The sequence below is a fragment of the Scophthalmus maximus genome, chromosome 10, assembly GCF_022379125.1.
Source record: "Scophthalmus maximus strain ysfricsl-2021 chromosome 10, ASM2237912v1, whole genome shotgun sequence".
Classification (NCBI taxonomy): Eukaryota; Metazoa; Chordata; class Actinopteri; order Pleuronectiformes; family Scophthalmidae; genus Scophthalmus; species Scophthalmus maximus.
The window spans coordinates 12,579,710-12,603,414 of NC_061524.1; the positions used below are offsets into that span (position 1 = coordinate 12,579,710).

At 42.6% G+C, this 23,705-nt stretch overlaps 1 protein-coding gene across 24 annotated transcripts in view; it reads right to left on the reverse strand.

The window, feature by feature from the left end:
- LOC118283604 (neurexin-1a) overlaps nucleotides 1-23,705 on the reverse strand; it is a 231,974-nt gene that overhangs the window by 140,693 nt on the left and 67,576 nt on the right. For 17 of the 24 annotated variants that reach the window (XM_035605752.2, XM_035605794.2, XM_035605776.2 and 14 more), the window contains 4 exons: nucleotides 12,193-12,494; nucleotides 9,733-9,756; nucleotides 8,466-8,627; nucleotides 3,268-3,709 (listed from right to left, as the gene is read on the reverse strand). In XM_035605752.2, the coding sequence (XP_035461645.1) occupies nucleotides 3,268-3,709; nucleotides 8,466-8,627; nucleotides 9,733-9,756; nucleotides 12,193-12,494 (930 nt within the window). The remainder of the gene's footprint in view (nucleotides 1-3,267; nucleotides 3,710-8,465; nucleotides 8,628-9,732; nucleotides 9,757-12,192; nucleotides 12,495-23,705) is intronic. The other 7 variants (XM_035605760.2, XM_035605784.2, XM_035605783.2 and 4 more) reach the window with 1 other exon arrangement.

A 23,705-nucleotide genomic window follows, 5' to 3' on the forward strand; every position in this document is an offset into this window, starting at 1 on the left:
CAAGACAAGAGAAGGATGTCAGCATCTCTCAGGCATCTGCTTAGAGTGCTCTGCTCACTTGTCAAAGTCCTGTAAGGAAGTGTGTAAACACAGTCAAGCTATGTTAAGTCAGAAGGCACTATACAATCCCATGGGGACATGTGCCATCGCCGGGCTTGTAGCATGGGAAGCACAACACACACACACTGCAGGACTGCCTACGTTTGGTACATCAGTCATAGCCAAAAGCGGAAGGGGATGTGTCCCTGTGAATGTTGATGAGCATAAAAGAGGAGGAGAAGGATGCAGAACAAGATGGGAGCATGGAGATAAAGACGTCTGGAAAGGCAATGAGGGAGGGGGTGTATGATGACATAAGAAAGCAGATGAGGGAACACAGCAGCAGCGAATAATATCTTGAGAAGCGCGTACAGGATGTACAGCAAAGAAGAGTTGATCAAAATGACGATGCAGGCAATAAATGGGGATGAATAATGATGACGAAGATCAGAATTCCAGCCAACTTTAAAACTCTCTCTCTCTCTCTTGTTCGGCGGGCTGAGCCGTAAGTGGTACTCCATCATCAGACCTGAAGGCAGGGGTCCAAATGACAGCTCGGATCTCGCTCACACTTTCTGCATCAGCAGCCAGGCTCAACTTGGCATGATGTCCCTTAACCCCACTCACACATCCCCAAAACATGTTAGACAGGGGATTACTACAATCCAGTTAGGGCGATACGGCCAAATCTCTCTATGTGATTAGACTCTCTGTGGAGGGAGAGAAGCTTGCGAGGGGGCCAGTGAGGATGGGGCCTGTGCAGTCTCCGTGTGTGTGTAGGTGCATGCGTCTGTTTGTGTACTGTAAGCGCGTGGCCGGGCAGGAAGTGGGGCTACACCAGAGCAATGTCCGTGTAATGTCTCCGATGAGCGACCCACGGCACTCCCGGTGCAGACGCCCTCACTTAAAAGCAGAGTGTCTCTTTAGCTAATGCATTGAGGTTAGAAGATGCTGCCTGAAAGCGAGAGTCCATTTACAGGCTCGCCTCCTGCAGGAGCATCCGTCTAAACTAAATAGGGCAGGGATCATTATCTGCCATTGTCAGGGCACATGGAGGACCGGGCTGCAAATAATTAAGCCTGGCTGTGGAGTTCCACTTTTGTTTTGAGCGAAGCACTTGGTGGTGTGTATTAATAAAACATCTGAAAAAACGGATGAAAAGCAGAGCTTACCATATATTTAATGACTCACACTCTCAGGGGGATGTCTCTTGTTTTTCTTACGTCTTAAAATGACCATAATTTTATAAAATATTAAGTGTGACAAAAAGTCAACAGTAGCATACACGAGCCAGAAATATGTGGACTTTAATACTACTTTAACAGCCTGCACTTAAAACATTTCCCCTCACGCTTTTTAAAATAGAATCACAGCTTACTTATTTATATTGCATAGCTCTACATTAACTTAGCTTTCATCCAAATATCAATGTGTATCAATAAAGGAATCAGGTGTAGATATTTTGTATAATTCTGCTTGCACAAATCTACACCAATACAATTCCATATATCCTTTGGGAATAGAAATCACATGAGGCCTATTCACATAAAAATGGGCTGCAAAAAAACCTCAACCGCGTCCATTTGAGGAGCAGTGCACACATCACTACGCAATGCAAACCACAGTGCTTTGTGCAGTTCATGGAAACCTCAAGATACAAATCTTAGATTTGGTAACACTGCATACAATTGATATACTACTATACTATCATACTATTGCTTGAATTTTAAAAGGGAGAGCAACGATTGAAATGGCCCTGCAAAATTTACAAATAGCTCTGTAATTTTAAGAGCGCCGTGTGAGTGCACCAATGTCATTTTGACACGAGAAGTCGTCACATTGCGGGGACCTTTTTATGTCCCCTTTACACTCCCAGTGCGTGAGTGTTGATTTGAGGAAAGGAGGAAAAGTTAGTCTGAAATGTCATGAGTGCATAGCTCAGCACAGCACTGCGCAGTAACTGTCTCAGTCCTGGGAGAGACCACCTCCTGTTTCCATGGAAACTTAGGCAGGGTAGACCGAGAGAGCAGCGAGTAGAGAGAGGTTGACTAACAAATAAGAAATAAAAATGTTCGATGGCTTTTGTGGGTGTGTGTGTGTGTGTGCGTGCGTGCGTGCGTGTGTAGTACTGTGTGTAGTACTGTGTGTAGTACTGTGTGTTAAGTAAGTATGTGGGTGGATGATGGGAGGTTACTACAATGAACACAATGTAATTTAGAAAACCTTGTTTCTCATAGTTTGGTCTTTAAGTGAATGCTGTAGATTTATGTAATTTGAAAAGTCAGCCATAGCTTTTTTCACCCACTCTTCCTATTCAGTACTACACAGTATATTATTGTACAGGAGCTGTATCACGCCCCCCCCAAAAAAGGCCTTGAATGGGCTCTGTTGTTATTTTAACTGTGCATACAGCTCAATTCAGGCGACAACCCAATATTGCTTTGGGGGGGTAATGAAACAGTTAATCTAATTTCCACCTCTTGAGATGGAGTGGAAAACATGGTCAAGGGGTATATCTAATTTGCAGCATGACATTGCAAGGCATTGGCTCTAAGCACACACTAACAAATTGCTGCTTAGATAAGCAAATCAACAGGGACCAGAGCAGAGAAACCCGGGCTTAGAGGACACGACGGGAGACATTTTTTGTGGCGAATGTGTATCTAGAATCCCAACATGCGACACAGACTTCAGGTCGCAACATCTGAAATTAGGTTATCAGCATAAAACATGTCTAAAAATGTTTACGATGAGAATCTGTTGGGGATAATTTAATTTTTTTATTTTTGTACAGCTCACTGGTGATGTAGTACCGGCCTATTTCTTTCACAGAGACGTTAACTGTGACGCCACAGTAGTATTTTTGTTGCAGTTTAATAATGCATCTACATCGTGCACAGCAGCAGCTCCTACTCTAGGATTCTGCTTAAACTTGAACAGCATGTATGTGTTCTATGATAGATATTGAGAGGACTCACTACTGGTCATCATCACAACAACAAACGTGCGAATATGTATGAACACAGTGGCCCTGGGAACCCAACGCGCCGCAGCTAGAGAAAACACATACATGTATGCTGTCAAATCTTTTTTTCATTTGCTTGTGTTTCATTTGTATGAGTTCCAATGTGTTGAGCTGTCAGGGCTACAGTCCATGAAGGAGCCTGCAAGTTCTGGTTACATCTTCTTTGTCTAGTGATTGTGCATGATAATGGACTTGAAAGTTACCTGATCTGCCGTCTCGCTGGAAGTCCACATGGTACCACTCGCCGTCATTGACTTTCTTATTGACTGCCTTGGTCTTTGTGGTTCCCGAGCCCATGTCCAGCAGCAGGTACAGATGGCCGTCCAGCATCTCGATGGCGAAGAAGTCCACCTTGAGAGTCTGGGGACTCTTGGAGTCCTTTGACTGCGGCTTGGGCTTGCCATGGCTGAAGAGGAGAAGGCCGTTGGGCTCTGTGGTGCGGAAGTCAAAAGAGATGGAGCCGGTCTTCTTTGCATTCCACTTGTTGAGGATGATGAAAGACTCGGGCGTCTCAAATGTGATGGGGTCCAGGGTGGCCACGTTCTCGCACTTAAAGGCCACGGTACCGTGGACCTTCATCTTGGGATCGCCCTGCCTGGCCAGTCTGGACAGCTCAAGTCTCACGTCATTGTTTTTGTACACAACCTGAATTGGGAGAAGAGACAGAGTCAATTCTTCAGTCATACATACAGTAGCATATCTCACCGACAAAGTGAAAGACTCATGTCCACTTCTGCAGAATATGTTACAGGCAAACTATTAAAAATATCTCTTATTCAGATTCAGACTGTCATATGATGTTGAATTCAGCTGCACTAAATGGAAAAGTTTCAGACACTTTATCGCTCAGATATGAGATGAAAAATGATTCATCAGAGGATATTTTGGTCCAGACACAACGAAAACTGTCCCCGTTGTCCAAGACTGATACAAATCTTGGCAGCGAGCTCTGTCAGAGGTCGTCTGAGTCCAGCCAAGGTACAAACACTTTAAACCCTGTTGGTCAAAGCTTGCGGCTTCTTAATTGTGTTGATTCGGTGAATTGTGCCAGGGTGCTTGGACCCAGTTACGCTTGCCTGCAAGTGTAGTTGTTGTGTATAATTGCTTTCAATGATGAAATAACTGCATATGAAAAACAGCAGTTATCTATATGTGTTACAGATTGTCAGCATTGTCGGTAACACACATATATAATGGGACATCTTTAAAACAAAAAATGTTTTTACCTAAAAATCGGATCTGATTGATCAAAACGTTGCACGGCTATAGGCAATGAAGTATTATGCAGGAGCACAGCCGTGTGCAGACTCGGTTTTTTATTTGTCATGTCGATTTTTATTTTTTTGGCCAGCACCTGCGAATAAAATGTTTTCTTGTGTGTGTACTTCTGTCCTCTTAGTGTTCACCAAATGACACATCATCCCGTTTTTTCGCTCTTCTTATTTGAAGCCTTCACCACACACACACACACACACACACACACACACACACACACACACACACACACACACACACACACACACACACACACACACACACACACACACACACACACACACACACACACACACACACACACACACACACACACACACACACACACACACACACACACACACGGGCTGGATGCAGTGTAAATAGTTGACATCGCTTTCTGACATTTAGCTCGACTGTCTACTAATGGAAGGGACAGTCTGAATTTAAGTGACGACAGTGATTAGGGTTGGAGAACGTGATTGCATCAAGTTGCATCTCTCGGAATGGTTGGTGAAAAGTAAGGCGGCGAGGGATTAATCTAAAGCGCTGTTTTGATTGCAGGTGTGGAGTAAAACGCTGATCAAGGTCTCCGTTGGAGTCTGTTATTAGAATAAAAGTGGGCAGCCGCGGAACGAGCCCCTCTAAAGCTAATTAAACATGAGTGCATGAGCATACACGTACACATTGAGACATTCAGTATTTTGAACACCGTTTAGAAAAAGGTTGAAGTCACAAAAACCCTTGAATCAGTAGCAGTTAATATTCTCAGACTGGGACTGTGAACCCAACAGGGTTCCTGACTAAATGAAGTGCATTAGTGCTGTGACCTTTGAGGTGCCAAGTGCTGTAGACCTCAGGAGCAGATGCAACACACAGTACTGTAGCAGCCCATTACATAAACTGTCATAATGTCATTAAATTTCCAATTATGGATTAGCATCATTATAATACGGTACAGCACATGATTTATTTGCCATATGTTTCACTCATAAAAGACTATTTATCTACTGATTCAAATACGTGTAAAGACACTATGGATAATAAGTATAATAAGAACTATAAAGCAGGTATCAGACAATTCTGGAAAATTGGTTCCAGACAGGTTTGTTTTTTTTTTTGATGTGGAAAGCAGTATATTTGTGTGCCTGTCTGAAAGCAGCTGTGGACGATCGCACTTCAAATTCGGCTCTAAACATTGCTCCCCGAGTAAATCTTGAGTATGCTGTTCAAGTTGAAGACGTAATAGTGTGTGTGTGTGTGTGTGTGTGTGTGTGTCCGGTGTGTGTGTGTGTGTGTGTGTAGGTGTGTGTGTGTGTAGGTGTGTAGGTGGGAGTGCTACAGTTTTGGCAGCAATTTACAAAAAATTAGAGACAGTCATGACCTCATCATCATCCAATCTCTGTCGTGAAGAAGTGTCTGGTCTGAGTGGAGCTGGAATAACAAGGCAGAGGGAACTGCTAATATTTAACAACAACCCCCCGGAGGCACAGGCAGTCGGTCAGCTCTCTTGCACAGTGCTCTTGCACTACTAATTGGTTGATGAGTCTATGAAGTGACAGATCGCCCCATTATAGTTAAGGCATGTATATGAATTAACATAGCAAAAGGGTTGTAATGGTTAATCTATAGCGCTTTCAACGGGCCACATCAAATGAGTTGCAGCTGTGGAAAACTGCGGCCGTGTTCCTCATTTGCTGTCATGCCGAGCGTTCACCTGAAAAAGGGGGACACCTCCGATGGGATTTTGCGTTTGCACGCAGCATTATGTTTATCACCGAGTCAGATCTACTGTGTTTAACTGCTCAGGTGGATGGAGCTCAGAGCAGTGCATCAGAACTAGACAAGCGCGGGCTTACTGTTCTGTAATTGCTTTGTGACTGAATGTATCCGGCTGCGTTTAACTGCAAGGGAAACAAGACACAAAGAGTAGGGAGCTTTCCCTCTCACGTCATTATTTCCCCCCCGGACAAAAATGTACAGTGCAGTACGTTATCACGTCTGACACGGAGCAGAATGGGTTTTACGGAAATAGACGTGAATGGAAGAAAATGTAATTTGACAAGAATCTCCTGAAAAGTGAGGAAAAAAAAAGGACTAAATGGTGACATCTCTACCTGCAGGACTTTAGTCACGTCCACTAAAGGTGTAACAGATAGAGCCCATGAACCCAAATCAATTCTTTATAGTCAAGACAAAGGGCACCTTTGGGAGTCAAAGGAGCTCCGGTCTGAGCTACGACTGGTGCTGCACTAGTGATGCTGCACTAATTTGTCATCAAGCGAGTGCTGTGACAGCTGAGCTATTACTGCGCCAGCGTTTGTTTTGCCGTCAGAGCCAACAGGCGGGCGTGGCAGCGCCGACTGGAATCTGCACACAAACACTGCAACAAGCCACATGGGAGCACGCCATCAATCAGGGCCCGCAGCGCACGCTGTTAAACCACTGCTGATATGTTATCACGGCATACACAGACGCTGACCCGAGACAGGGCATCTGTTTAAATTCAACAGGCTGGATGACGTGATGCAGCGCAGCTTGTTCATGCACCGAAAACAGAAATAAATTGAACCCAGGTAGGTGATAGCAACTATGGATTTTACCGTATATATATATATATATTAAAAAAAAATGGTATTGACATCGGCATTTGTTCGGCAAAACTAAATAAGGGATATTAAATGATCCCATGAGCAAATAAAAGGGGGGAAATTCCGTCCGCCTCACATCTCCCGGGAACGATCTCAGCTCTGCAAGATATTTTCAACGTTTTTGAGAAATTCAATACATTGTTCTGAGGACAGTGTGATAGCAGCCACTGTGGCCGGGCTGATCGAGAGGCAGCAAGCGCAGCTCACTGGGGTGGATGTCCATGCCGAGGGGGCCCCAGCCCCATCCCCGCAGCACCTCAGAGACATGTAGTTAACTAAGACAAGTCTCCTTAACAAGCAGACCTCTAATGAGCTGTGCATGGCGTGTGGACATGTGGTCCACACGCCGCCTGCTCATTAAGCAGAGCTGTCTCAGACATCTCGCAGAGGTTCACCGAGGAACGATAGCCTGCGCTGGAGGTGACAGACAAAATGTAGGACACCCAAGGAGCAAAAGGAAAAGAAAAAAGAAAAGGGAGAGGGATGAGGAAAAAGCTTTTAAAATGAAAGAAGGGGGAAAGGCTCATTTTTGCAGTACTATGGAGATTTGCCTGGCAAATATCTTTGTATATCACAGGTGGCTCCAGAGAATTACAAAAAAAACACTTATTTTTTTCGATCGGACAACCTAAGTGAAATGTATAACTTATGAACCCACTAGCAGAGAAATTACCTCTCACTCTATCACCCCATCTCTAAGAATAACTATATACAGTACATATGCCTTGTGTACAACAACACATAAGTAAAAGTCTGAGTGACAAATGGCATACTTTAAGTCATGACGCAAAGGGCCCATTGCACCGTGTAACACCCAAGATAAAAAATGAGCTGCATTCAATACATCACCACCAGACAGCACATACTGCACTGCATGTCAAAACAGTGATGTACATCTCTGCACCACGTGTGCTCTGTTTTTCCGAGGCAAGTTTAAGGCCAGGTTCTTTACAACGCATATTCTATGCACTCTTAAGTTGCACACTAGTACTGAGAATGACCAAACATGAAGGTAATGCTGTTAGTCATTGGATAAGTAGTCATTTGCCCCACTGGGAGAATACAGCGGTGTAAAGTGTGTCAGCTGGCTCATGCAAATCCCTCGGCTTGCACCTGACGGATCTGCGTAAAGTCTGTGGTGGAGTTTACTCCAAACACGGAGCTCTGCATGTGTGGTAGCATGGCACAGCATGCACCTCGATGTGTGCACGTGTGTGTGTGTGTGTGTGTGTGTGTGTGTGTGTGTGTGTGTGTGTGTGTGTGTGTGTGTGTGCTTGTCTGCATGATATCATCAGTGCACTGAGGGGGTGGCAGAGGCAAAATAAAGTTTGTGTGAGAGAATATGAGGGAGAGGAGGTGAAACAAACTATAGCAAAGTGTAAAGGATGAGACGGGGTCAGTGTGTGGGTGGAAGGGTCTGTTCGGTGTCCTAAGGTGAGGCCAGTCATATCCTGCACACCCACCAGCCTCAGAGTGCACAGAGAAGCAGTGTTTACCTCCTTGAGGCAGCCCATGAAGTTGTTGCTGACCGGAGATCCAGGCAGGTCAGCTGTGCTAGGACTCCCTCCAACGTAGAAAAAGTCATCAGAGCCTAGCATGGTGTAGTCTTCTTGTGTATATCCTGTGGTGGTCAGAATCCCATCCACGGATATTGTTACCTGGACAACAAAGCACAGGGAAAAGACATGCTATACTCAGAAGGCCTATACACTATAGTATTATTGCCTTTTCTTCTTGTCTATGACAGACTTCCCTATATGTTTTTTTTTCTCTGAAACCCATTTTCATGTCTGTTTTCATTTTCTTTTTTCTTGTTTTTTTTTTTTTTATATTATTTTGTCCAGTTTGATTAGTTGGAAGACTGCAAGCCTTCAAAGAAATTAGTTAGTTAGAGTTAGTAAACTGCCCATACTACAGTGTTAGTATTGCCCCTACTGCAACTTAAAAGTACTTTAGCAGACACAAAAATGGTGTTAGTAGAAGGTTATCTAGGTTAGTTAAACTGTTAATAATATCCATATTAGTACGTCCAGCAGTTCTACAAAAGAAATCAGAACATGCCACTAGGTTAGAGAGGGAGCACATGCCATGAAAAGCACAGTGACCTTTGAGGAAAGGACAATGACAGAGGGTATTAGAGAATTAAAATAGCATGCATGCATTTTCTTTTCTTTCTGTTCATTTGCACACAAAAAGAAAATGCTCCCAAATCTGTGATTGGGATTCACAGTCAGTATTTTGATACTTGCAACAGTGTCAAATGCATGCAAATGCTTGTGGACACCGCAAAACCACACAGAGAAATTAAAAAGCACCAAAGAAGCACCAAAGACAAACACAGCTCAACTGTCACGTTAATGTTGACAAATGGGCAGTGTGACGTTTGCGACACGTGGTCAAAGTGCATGCCATGCAAAGTGAATGGGGATACAACTGGCTGAGCCAAAGAGCATCAGGCCAGCCAGACAGGAGACGGTCTTCATTATTAACCACAGCTTGATGCAAAAGGCTCGAAATGATGCTCCTAAAAAGGTGGATCAAACAGAATTGGACAGGAAACAAGTGAAATAAAGAGGGCGGAACCAATGAATGAACCAAGAAACTAAAAAGGATTCGAAAAGTAAGCAGAAGAGTACCAACCGCAATTTCCCTTTTTTTGTAAATGACGTCTACAGTAAAAAAAAAAAGAAAAAAGAAACACACGGCAAACCCAAACTAAGAAACAATTAGAATGATATCTACCGAACAATGTAGTTTGTTTACCATAGCGTGTCCAATGCCTGAGTGCTTTGTGGAAAAGGGGGGAGAAAGGAAATTAAAAACTGTGAACAGAATAACGATTGTTACTCAAATAATATTTGATGGTCAATACTGTTAGTACATTGTTAAACGGCAAAAAACATACTGGTTAGTAGAATGGTACATTCCATGAATGATGTTAGTTTGTTTCCAAAGCATGTTAGTAACATTTAGGAAAAAGGGCAAAATAAGTTTAACAAGAAAAAAGCAGACCAAGGAAATAACAAGAATGCTCCACAAGAGGTACCAGAGCTCAACCAGTGACTCCCTAAGTTCCTCGTGGCGTTTTTGCACCACGTTCTGCATGTTACTAAACCACGAGTAGCAGAAGAAACTCCCCTAACAAAGTCCTGACAAAAGGTTATGATTGACAGACATCAAATGGTTCCTAAGAAAGAATGCCTAAAGCACATCAGTTGACCCTCTTTAACTGTCCCGAGTTCAAGACCATTTTAAAGCTTTATTTATTTTTATTAAATCACTAAATTTATTGATTTGCATCGTTTTGTACTTGTTTTTTTAGGCCTGAGACCAATCCAGTGTACCAGGCTTTCCAGCGTCCATACAATACTGTACCTCTGTTTGGTCTTATTGATGAACTCTAGGATCACTTTACTGCAATGAGACAAAGCAAAGAACCTGACACAAAATGAGGAGGGTGGTAATTTAGATGCCCCCACAGAGCATGCATCTATGCTTGGTTGTCTTTTACAATTTGAATGCAGTGAATGTTCAAGCCGGCCAGATCCTCTGGTTTTCCAATAATCAATTAGCTGATTTTGCAAAAGAAGCAGCTTTGGTAGTGGAGTGAAGACAAAACATTTCCCACCAAATGAGCAGGAACACATCTAGAGATGTTGTTGGTAAAGCCCCGTCTGTATGTCCTTAGAAATCTTAACAAGCATCAGTTTGACACTGTAAGTGAGAGTGACACTGTTTAACATTGGCTAAATAGTACGGGCTGAACTGAATTTATGCTGGGCTATGTTGACACGCTTTTATTTCTTTTCAGGCCATGGTCTGCATCTTTACATCCTCCTATCTTCAACACCTATGCTAAACCTAAAGCTAACCATGATCCAAGATGTCTTCACCTGACGAGTCAATGAGACAATCACCCTCATGCCCTTTGGCAAGTTATCTGGACCGACTGCTTGCTTCAACTGTCAGTGGAGGCCAGCGAATGAGCCCAATGGCAGTGTTCATCGTATTTTCTCCTTTATTTTTGTGTCCCAAATGTCTCAGTCTTCCAGCTGTGGCCACTCAGGCCCCGAAGCAAGAGAGGAAACCCATGTCCTGCTGTAATAGACTCCCTGGCTAGAAAGAGTCATAACACAGCAACCTACTGCACATGGAAGCAGTGATCAGATCCTGTCAGAGTGGTGGCAACCTTTAGGCAAAAGGGAGGAGGATTTTCAACTAACAACTGAGTCAGTAGTGGCTTAAATCAATTGGCTTTGTTACTAGTGTTGCGAAGCGACTTAGCCCTTCGATGTGTCCTGCATCAAGCCTTTGTCTTCAGATCAGTCATGGGTCCAACAGACTACAACTGTTGAAATATCTAAGGGTGTTCTGCCATTTGCTGAGTGTGTCCTGACACCCTGTAGTATATGCTGGCCTGGTACAAATTAGTAATAGTCAATCTGTTTGCAATGCATCAAGCCCTAACGGATCTCTGCAGCTTTGCTCCTTGCCAAGAAAAAAACTGCTCTTGCAGATGGGTGCATTTGGACATGGCCAAAGGCTCCGCTTTACACATTTCCTTCATCCCATCTGATTCCTCTGCTCTGGGTGAGAATAGGGCATGAAGCAACTCTGTTGATACCCTGTCTAGTCCCCCACTTATGAGCAGCATTGCCAGAGGCGGATGGCACAATCAGTGCGATGGCTAGAAGGGATTGTCCTCTGATGTTGAGTAATGTAAGTGGCACAAGCTGCTGAATGGGATGGGAAGTCTAATTCGGAACAAATCCTTTAATGTCTGACCCGTCCGGACTGTCACTACATAGTCTGTTGCGAGTTAAAAATGCAGTGATGGGTCCTCAAGGCCAAGTACTGTAGAAGAGTATGATAGTACTTTACAGTAATATATACCACGGTGGAACACATTAACTCCAAATGAATGTCATACTACCTTTGTTGCCAAATGTCTGAATGAGACTTAATGCTTTAAATGTTGTTTTAACAGCAGACCCCCCCCCCCCCCCCCCCCCCCCTCAAACTGTAATCTAATAGAGGTCTTGATTCACATCTAGATGTCCCTGTTCACTTGTGGTTCTGTTTTATCTCCACTAAAACCACCAAGATTCAATTTAGCGATCCAATTACGTCTGAAAAAACAAAACAATATATAGTATGATGGTAATGATTTAAGTGCATTTGTTTTGATTCATTGAGTCCCTGCATCATCCTCTGTACTGTTACCTGACGTAGATTCCGTGTTACTTTGACATCATGCCAATCATTGTCATTAAACTTCCCATTGACTGGCTCCACAAGAGCTTCAAAGGCTCCAGACCCCAAATTAATGACGAGTGAGACAGCCCCATTTTTCAGTGCCAGGTTGACGTAATCAGCTGATTTGCCCGTGTGCAGCATCAGTCCATTCCTCTGCAGAGTTTTGAATGACAATGTGATTTCATCACTGCTGCTTTGAATCGGGTTCAAGGACAAGTCGTAGCAGAAGAACTCGGATCCTTTGAAGGTTGCGACATACTCCTCTTTGACTGCAGAGACATAAAAAGAAAAATGTGCTGCATTAATGCTATGGCCTTTTGGGAGCCTGTTGGGAAGCTGTCAGAAAGAAATGTCTCAAATTTGTTGCATTAATAATAAAAACAGACATTGGAGCAAGGTGTCAAGCAGAAATGTGATGGCAAGTACATTTTGAGATACAGCGGCGTCCGAAAACCTTTGCATTGGATTTGAACCACACTGTAGGGGTATATGCTTTCAATGATCAGCCAGTACTTACCTTAGCCAGAGAACAAGGCGGGTCGATTGTTGCAAAGCATTAGGTCTTACCTATTATATGTCGTCTTTTAATACATTTATGAAGTAACAACACAAACTACTAGATAACTGCTATTTTGTGGCCTGTCATATTGTACATATCATACTCAGCAAAGGTATTTCTTGTGCAGGCTGATTATATATTCCTTTCACAGATTCATCACACAAATGAATTACTGCTCTACTCTTCCTTTCCTTACCGTTTCTCTTATCTCACACTATCGTGTCTCTGTGATCAAGGTGGGAGGACTACAAATTCTCACTGCTACATCAACGTGCAGTTGTAGACTACAGTTGCTCAAAAAATGGCAATTAGAGACGAGCACATTGAGAAATCCCACTTGTTTGTAGACTCCTGTTACTTCCGTCTGCTAACAGAACCTGTTGTGGCTGAGTTACACAAGACTCATGAGAACATTTTAGAATAGTACCGTTACATCACATTCACACATAACAATTATAAATAGGTGCCCTGTACATATATAGAACAATGTAATATGAAAGCACCCTATTCCATTTGAAAAATATACCCTACAGCACGTCTAAAGCAATTATGTGGTCATTTAAAGTCTGCACAGCTCAGTCAGCTACACAAACTCCTACAGCCATGCACACACACACTTACAGTATAAAACTGACCACTGAGCAATAGAAAACAACATTAGGCCGTCAGCTAACACACACCACAGACTACACAAACACTGACTGAGATATATTTCACCACATAAAAATGGACCAAAGGAGTCAATAACATTCATTCATTTGTTAGATTGATGTACTAGCTGTGTCTTTCTCCATTAAACAGACTTATATAACCTTAGGAGGGAATTTCAATATTTGTGTTACATCCTAAAGCATTAAACACATTTGAACAGTGATTCCCTATTGGAGATGTGGGCTGCATTTAGAATTTATTTGTATTTCTTACGTAAAAGAATATAAATATCTTTTAATCTTCTACAAATCAAAAGTGTGAAGGTTTATTCAAATAAATCCACACATTCTTCTGTCACTCTCCTAAACCTAGAGAGCTGCAATGCTCAGCTCCGCCATAGAGTACGTAATCCTGGCATTTATCCAGTTTTCTGATGTCACAGAATACAACTGTTCAAGCAGAAAGCACATTGGTGACAAGCGGCTTCACATGGACTCCATCCACCATTGCAAACAATTCAGCAACATATGTTTCCCGATGTACTCGAGCAAGTCAACCCTCATCAGCCGCCAGACATGTGCAGATGTGACGGGGACTTGACAAAGCACAAATAACCTGGAGAAAAACCATAATACTGTTACCGTGATATTAAAAACAACGCGCCTCTGAGTGTCAGAGGGTGATACAAGTGAACAGTCATTAGACAGCGTTTAGAAATGGATTTTGACAGATAACAAGCCATTAAAGCCACGAGCAGGAAGTAAAGCGCCAAGACACAAATGAACCAAAGCCTTCAATTATCATATATGGGACGTGCTGCACATCTATATATGCTCGCTAAGCACACACACACACACACACACACACCGAAATACACGTTCTTTGAGTAGCATCCAGGCAAGGATACAACAACGTAACAAATAAAAAGGGGTGGCTGTCCACAACGCTTTGTCACATCATTGATTTCCCCTTAAAGGCACGATAGTGCGCCTGTGGGAAAACTACAAGGGGCTGTAATTGAAGTTGACTGGATTTCAACACGCTTTGGTCTTTGCCTCAATGTCTGAGCCCTCTATCAGCGAAAATGAGAGAGACCTCTACCCTCGTCACAAAACCCACCCATCCCCGATCCACGGGCTCACTGGCCACATAACAAATAGAGCCGATACCGAGGGGTCATTCTCATCTTTCTCTCCACACATCCCGACGCCGGCACTTCACAGTTAATTCACCGACCCAATGGAGAAAGGATTGTGTGTGTGTGAGCGGCAGGGGCGTTGGTAGGAATTTACAACACTTGTGGCTCGGCCCGGAGGCAGTTTAAGGACAGAGAGAGCGTGCATCAGTTTTATTCCTTCAATCACTGGCAGCTTGGTTCCCGCCGATGTAGACGTACTGCATGCATGTCTTCATGAAGGAGAACAATTTCAGCATCAGTCTGCATTGAGCTGTAGTATATTATAAAAGGAAATGTGTTAAAATAATAATTCAGCTCTTTTAAGGTTACACCTCTATCGACCTTTTCTCAATATCGACTTGTCAACATTTAGGTATTATGGAGCTTTTCAAGCTCTCAGCCGAGTAAAGTGACATTAGCTGTCTTTTCATATTTGGATCATAAACGACTCCTCTATTCGCACTACCGCATAGTATTCTTATTTCTGGGAAAAAGTGCAGAAGAGACACCTTGCATGTCTCGCTGCCATCATCATCCAAATAAAGACTTTTCACAAATTGACAACAACCTGCCTTTACGCGGGGTATCAGCTACCCTGCAGCTTTTATCGCCAACACATTAGCAAACAACGACCCACTTTAATCACCCGACAGATGTAGAGAAATGTGGGTTGAACCTTGGAGTGCTCTTTCACACCCTATTTAACAGTCGAGTTCAGTGTTCACTGGTGCTTTCACAGAGAAAGGCATCCGTACCTCTTCCTAAATATTGAGCCGTTTCTTGGATCTTAAATCCACCGAAAGTTGAAGCATGACACAATAATATATGAGTGAATTGCATGAAATATTGAGGTGCAGCTACAAATGCAGACAGCTGGGCTGGTTTGCATCGTGGTGTGTAGCTTAACTCACTCATGCCTTATTTCAAAGCTGAAGCAATTAAATATTTACCACTGAATCAAAGAGACGCAGCCCTCTTGCGAGGTGGCTAAAATTTGAAATTTTTTTGACAATTATCCTCTTTACCTCTGCTAAACAGGCAGCCCAGCGCCATGCAACTAGAGATCAGTATGTACGCCCGTGTTCATCCCGTTCAAATAAAAGGATCACAGCAGAGATACAAACCTGCAGTGTTAATATTTAGCAGCCAACCCATCACTCAGACGTGTCATTTCCCTGTAGATAAAACAAAAAAACGCTGCTTGATATTGAAGAAGACAACTGTTATGTCATTGTGTTCTCATGGGCATTTGGGCGTCCCAGTTGTCTTGCTCTGCACGGGCTGTCCCGCGGTCCTCAGTCAATCAAACCGCAGCAACCTTACCGACACCAGCACCTTAATGCCCTTGAGTCATGACACTGAATGAGAACATGGATAAGAGCCAGCTTTTCTGGCAACTAAGGACAGAAAAAGATAATAAAGAGTGAATCTTCGGGATATGCCCTGAATAGACACGAGGCTGAACACGTGTCACGGGCTGTTGTACTGACACATTCAAAACATTTTTTTTTTAACAAAAGCAGAATTCCTGTCTGTGTTTTACCGCTTAATTCACTTGACACTAAGATCTTAACGAGAAGTGAAATAATGGGCATTTTCTTTGCTTACATTCATAACACACGTGACACACTGTGTGCTTCCACAGTCGAATTTCCCATAATCTCTTTTCAAACTCAGGCTAGTCCTTTGTGATATAAATAACTGTTAATCAATATCACGTAATTGTCGGTGCCATTCCAGCCCCCCCGTTCTCTATATGCACATTAAATATGTGGCCGTGGTGCAGAACAAACTACCCATATTGATGGAAGTAATACAATTATTCGCCACTCAAATTAAATTAGTGTCACCGAGTCAAAGAGGTATGGTGCTGCATGTGGATACTACGAATGGCTCAGTATACCTCACTGCAAAAAAGGAGAGGAGGCAGCATAAATGTCTCCGCAGTGTAATTTAAACCTCGGTTAAGAGAAGCTGAGTATGTGGAACTGCCTCACTCATTTATTATGAAGCACCGAGGGGGCTACGAGCGGGAGCATGTCATATGTACAACAGCGCCGGCATGTGACCGAGCGACTGGGAGGCTCCTCATCAGTCACTTTTCCTCTGACACTAATCTGGCATCTGCTACTCTATGGCTGCTTTTTTTTTTTTTTAATTAGCCTGCACCCACGGGAGCCTGCTGCCTGTCAACACCAAGTCATGACACAACAGTCTGAAACAGACTTGGCAGCGTACGAGAAAGATTTACCTAATGAATTCAAAAGCTCTGCAAATGCTAATTGCAATTATTCCAATTTGTGACATTTTTTGTGATCTGATGACGTGAGCTTGTCAAAGATGCCAAGGAAAAGGTTCAATGCTGGGTAATGACAGAAATGCACTATTATTTATCAGTGAAAACTACAATACTATTAGAGTCTATATATATTTTATTTTATACACGACTGACTGAAATAATTTTACGCGTACTGCTATAAAAAATCAGTTGATATCTTTAATAGCAGCAGGGCCCAGCAGGACTCAGAGCTCTTGGGCTTGGGCCTGGAGTGGGCGCATTACAGGCATCGTTAAAACAGACACAGTATTATGTTGCCCACATCTCCAATGGTGTTGTCTTGTTTACGACAGTCCGCGGCATTAACTGTGTCTGAAGCATAAAACTATATACATCACTGTTTCCCTGTCACTGGCACCCACCTGCTGTGCACCACTAGAAATACCCCTCTTCAGCTCTCAGTAACAAGCTGGAGTTAAAAAAAGAAAAAGACAAAGAGCCTGTTGCACCACGCTGAGTTTTCTAAGGTTCAGAGGGAGTTCACAGTTCTGGGGGGGGGGGGGGGGGGGGGGGGGGGAAGTAACATGCACTTCCAAAGTACCACCTGTGGTTTTTGAGGGACGAGATGCGGACGCGCCATAAATAAAGTTTAGCAATGCAACGCGAAGACCAAAGTTGTTTAATCGTCGTGTGGCAAGGCTCAGTGACTGACACTGGATTTTGACTCTGCTCCCATTCACTCCTATGGAAGGCCTATTAAAATGATACTGAAGTGAGTGTCTGGCAGCCCATTAAAGTGATAGGAAGTTAGCGTCACGAAGACGACCTAAGCCTCTTACGTTGTGACAGAGCGAAGCGTTTCTGAAGTGCTGTATTCTTCGAGAACACATTTTATGACATGATAATCACGCCATTCAAAAGACCTAATAACATGTGTCAAAAACGAGTCTCCGCTTGCAAGGCGGGCATTCGCAATTTAGAGTGCTATAATTTACATGAATGCTTTGGTGCAGCCTTTTCTTAAATGTCTGCAATAACAATTAACTGATGTGTGAGAGTCTTTTAGTTGCTCACTGTGTTTACACAACTACAGTAGTTGGAGAGACAGAAAGCCTCAATTAGCTCATTAAAATGCCTCCATGCATTACGCTGGACGAGGCGGCATGAGCGCATGTGTGAGCTGGAAGTTCTGTCAGGGACCACCCTGTGCCAGCTCAACGTACAGTGTCATTTTAGTTCCACAGTATGAAGGACGCCTTGCTGTGCTCGGGGAGGGTCTCCTTCCACGGTGTCAGTCTGTAGAGACACATCAACCACGGTAAATGTGCTCATAATTGGCTTCGTCATTCAAGCATCTATTAGACTCTTATTAGAACCCGTGGCTCTTATTCTGCAAGCCATGAGTCACTCAAGGTGCATATATATTTATTTGTACAGGGAAGTTTTCCTTGGTTATGTAGTTTTAACTGATGCTTTTATAATAAAAAGTCACTATATCAGAGAAACTTTTTTCCCCCACTTACTTTAGATTATCAATTGATCATTGATTCATTGTTTTAGACTGTGAAATGTCCAGCGGACAGTTCCCAATGTACCTTTGTTTACATTTTGTCTGAAAAATAATATAGACATGCATGCCTGATGTCTCAACAGCACTTTTTCCAGAAAGATGGAATATGCAGTAGTTTTTGCGTAGATGTAAATATGAAAAGACACGTAGAGAGGTTTCTTAATGATTGACAGGTTCATATTGAAAAAAGGTGGCTTGGTTAAATTTTTTTTCTGATACATATAACTTACAATCTTAGAAATCTTCATGTCTTTACATTACCCTGCCTTACCTCCCCCTCCCCCTCAAATCACTCTGCATTTGACCTGATCTACAACCACTGAACAGAAATGCAGCCAGAGAGCTATGGCACAAATAAATGACTAAACTAAAACCAAATGACGTATTTAAACGTACTTACAGATGATGTAAGTGACGATGCACGAGCGGAGTAACAGGGGTTTCACTGATGAGCTACTGAGAACGCATTTCTCAGCAAACTGCTGTGATGGAAACATGCTGCAAACATTTTCAACAACTGAACTTCTTCTTCTTCTCTACAAGCCCTGGAGCCACATGGGCAAACCTGAGAAAAGACTCCCCCTAGAGGCCAGGAGTTCAAACTGAATAACTTGAGAGCCAAAGTAATGTTTATTCTGTATGTATAAGCAGGTCGATTTTCATAGGCTTTTCAACAAGTTAATGATGTATTCATTTGTAGTTTTTAACTGTATATTATCATATCTAAAAATGAAGGTTGAGGTAAAATAATGGAATCACCAACAAAAAGGTTATGAAGATATAATGACTGTAAAGGAGTGGTAGTATTATTTTTTTATTATTCCTTCACAACAATCTAAATCCTTGCTGGATTTCTGTTATGCTGCATGATGCAATTGTTTTGTTTGTTTGTTTGTTATTGTATTTCTTCACATTAAGCTTTCCAGAACTTTGCCAATCAAATTGCATTTAACCCTGAAACCGTTGACATTTTCGTGTATGTAATGGTGTCGCCGCTGTCAGTCTTTTTCTGCACCACAGGCTGTTTGGTCATGTAAATTAGCTTCATATTGCATGGCTTTTACACAGTCACACGGAGCAATCGCCACAACAAATTATTTCTACACGGTTGCTGCCAACAGCAGCACAGATAGCAGCCTGTTCAACAGCTGGTGACAGGGGTTGCAGGTGGAAGGCATACCTCCACTGCCTCTGCAAAACCTCTCAGATGCAGAAACGATGGTGAGAGTTGCCTCATTAGTTAATTTCCTCAGTGTTCACCGGTCCATCTTGCATGCTCACCCTCAATATATACTAGGCTTGAGCAACATGCAAACATGCTGTGCATTAACAATAATTATAACAATGGTGCTCATGAAAAAGATGACGATCGTAAAGAGGATAATGGAGTTATGTGACAGTGAGATGCATTTTTATTATAGTGATATGCATATGGGGTGACATGTATACGTCACAATAATACAAAGCACAATAAATGTCTAACCCAAAAGAAAGGTTCACAGCAAGTTATTGTGTTATAATAAAGAAATGATTACTTTTCCACTTCTCTCATATCATGCACCCTCTGCTCTTTTCTTTCTTGGTCACTTTCTTTGAATTATGCAAATGCTTCAATTCCTACTAACAACGATGAATAAATTGCTCTTGAAATGTACCATGGAGTGCAGCTAAGCAAAGTCAGTGCTAAATATTATAGCTTGCGAGACTCTTCATTACAGAAACCAAAGAGGTGTTTACAGCGACTGCTGAATGAAGCTAGAATGAATGTCAAAGCTACATCCTGTTATTTATAGCCATTATCTTTATCAGCATCCCCCTCCATTAAAGTATGACGCTGTGATGCACAAGGCATTTGAAAGGGAATATGGCTTCAAGCTGATGCAAACTATACTGTTCCTAAAATGAAATGGTTGAATTTTGAGGGTCACTGGTTGTTGGGATCAGGGGAAACCAGCTAATAAAATCGAATAATATCCAGCGATAAAAATAAAAAAAAAGGGTCGGGCGGTTATTTCAGTGTGCGTCAGCCAGTTCACACACAGTGCACGTCTGCTCCCTCTCCAATTGGCAACGTCTCAATCAGGTGCACAGGCAACTGTCCTCTGGGATCAGCTCCCACGGGGACACGGAACCACCTCATGCTCAGCTGTAAATGGCATCGCAACATTGATGATGCATAAAAGACAAAACAACTGTATGTGCAAACAAACAACAGACAATGGAACTGACGCAGACAAACACACCCAGCGATTTTCTTCACCTGAACGACTCTGACACATAAACGGGATGAGATTTCCATTGACTCCTGCAAAGTCCACGTCACAAACTGCAATTTTCCTTCTTAGCAGAAAATTAGACAGTTCACAAAGCAAGGCATTATGTGCAGACTCACTTCCCACATGTATCTGCATGTCAAAAGGAAATGTTGAATTTGATACAAAGTGACCACTTTTCTCTCCCGTGATGATTTGAAAAAATGTGAGAGCAATGAATGCCGAACCAGCTGTGTCCTCACGAATCACGAAATGCCCGTCACACGTTTTTTGCCGAAAAAAATGGAAAAGGTGGTGATAACGTGCGAGTGTCTCGGCTTTAGATCCTCAGCTGATCAGCAGAGAGTTTGCAGGAGGAGTGGAGAAGGCTTCTTGTTTAAAACTGCAGGAGATACTTGAGATCAAATATATGTCTGAGATAAAAACGGGCAGACATTTATAGTTGGCAGCTGGGCCATTAAGCTAGATCTTTTGGTGCACTCTCTCACACCAACAAGAACATTTCTGTGGAGTGGCTGTAACAAATAACTCCCCCAAAAGCGGCATCTTGAGGACTTAATGGCACTGACAGGAGACACGGCAGTCAATCTCTTGACGACATACAGGAGCCTCTTTTTATCCAAAGCACAGCGGGAGGAACGGATAAAAGCAGGCAAGCCTCTCCCGTATTTCAAGTTTAGAAGTAGTAAGCTCCAACAAGAGGCATCTAGCAGGGAAACTAAAAAGAACATAGACACATAAACCCTTCGAGACCGGCAAATATGCATGTGACTACACATGCACCCTGGCAAACAAACAGTGTACGAACACACGTACCAAAGAGCACACTTCCAGCTGCAAAGCTCTCATTTTCTCTCAGCCCATTACAAAATCACGACAGCATTACAGTGAAGAGGGAGAGTAATGTGCTGAATACTAATCTGCAAAAGCCCAATCCATTTCTGCAGAGTAAATCCAGAAGATAATAATGTAAGCTTTGGGGAGATGGGGAGGATCAATATCCTCATCAAAAGACAAGCGTTTTGATTTTCATATATAGTTACTGCTTCACTTAACTATACAATTCTATTCGTGATATGTATTTACACTGAAAGAACAGGAGTGTATACATATTTTTTTTCTCCTATTGGGAATGTGATGAACCTATCAGCACTAAACTAGTACAGCAGATGATAGGATTATTTATAATCAAAGGCAATGAACTGCATGAACAGGTGTGTATGTAGCATCTGAGCGCAGCTTTCTGTCTGAATGGGCCGTGTTTGAAGTGTGCCCGCAGCCATAAATCATTGCCATATGCATCTTAACAAGCTGCTCAATTTGGATGTAACCTTGTCAAGGTTGCCTGCGAAGATCTAAAGTGCATGCTGCGAGGGTGCGGCCGAGGTTGCTGGGAAAGCGGGGGTCTGAATGTAAAGGACCGGCGTCTGGCAGATGTCTAATTCGGGCCATATACATGGAGGCGTTCCTCAGACAAGAGCAAAGTCAAGAGGTGCTGAGGCATGTCATTGCACAGAAATAATTCATGTGCTAATTACTTCGGCAGCGTGTCTCCGGGTGATTTCTGTGCAGAGCCGCTCTTGTCTTCCCAGCTCTCAGGGCCTGAGATCCACTCTCTGCCTGACACAGCATGAATCCTTGATCGTGAGACGACACCCAGAGACATCACCAAAAAAACACTTTCTTGTCCTTATCCTCGCTGCTCATCCCTCATTGCACGGACAACGCATACATCAACTTAAGTATTAAGCTACACAGCTTCACAGTATGTTCTTGGAAAGACTGTTTAATTCGCATGAGTGGAATAACACTAATATTATCAGCCAAGAGGTTTTTGTGCTAAATTTATTTCATTTTAACACAACACAGTAAATCCACGCTAATACTAACATATAGAAGACGTGTACACAACTGTTATGGAATTATTAGATAAGTTTAAACCTCCATTAGGACATGCCTATATTATTTTGTGTAATATGAAACACTTTGACACGAGATGGAGAGAACCAAACAGAGTGATTCAAGTAGATTTCATTGTCATATGTTAACTGCCCTCAGCAGAGACAGCAGCAGGGGATAAAAACAAAACTAAACTTATATATGTTTGCTCTGTCGGAAGTTTTCTACTGCTCTTGAGTGGCATTGTAAATCGGTTGCGCTCCGACCTCAATAAAAGTAAAATTGCTTAATCAGCTGTGGAGGAGAGGCTTACTGGTCTATTTTATGAGCTGCCAAATATAATTAACCCATGCAATTTAGGGAAGTAATCATCATGTCGGCCATTGCCGTAACCTTCACTTCTCACAAGACCAGAGCACGACTGTGTTTGTAGAACTAAAAAGAAGTATTCAGACTTAAGTGAGCTACCTCATTAAAAAACAAGTATTTTCCTTTTAGGAACCATCGGACCAGAACAATATGAACAAAGGTACAACATTATGTAAATTACAAATGGAGAAGTGAAAACTAGAATGGCACTCAGTGGAGCACATACCTCCACCAGGGTCCAACATCCCCTTATGAAACCATATTCAGATCTGCTAGATCCGGATTTTTGATTTTGATCCACACCAATTTACACATATATAGATACCAGTGCCCTAGATATTCCTGATTTTGTTCATCAGGCCCTAGCTTGTTAAAGAAAGTGATTAAAAATGACTGGATCCACCCTTTTTGTCTGGATTCCTGCCAAAATGTAATTCTTTCTTGGCCCATCCTTCCACCAAGTTTTGTGGAACCAACCAAACAACAAAGAAGCAGAGGTAATGAAGTTGAACATCAATTTAATACTATGCGCAGTTTGGGTAATGAAATAGAAAATTTACTGAAACTGAAAAAATCTCAGACTGACTATGGAAAGAAACAGCGTTCCCCTACGACTCTGTCTCTGTGGCAGCAGCGTTATCATGTCGTTCATACTTTTGTTCTTTCAGTTCCACAGTCAGAACAATGAGATCAAAATGGTCATT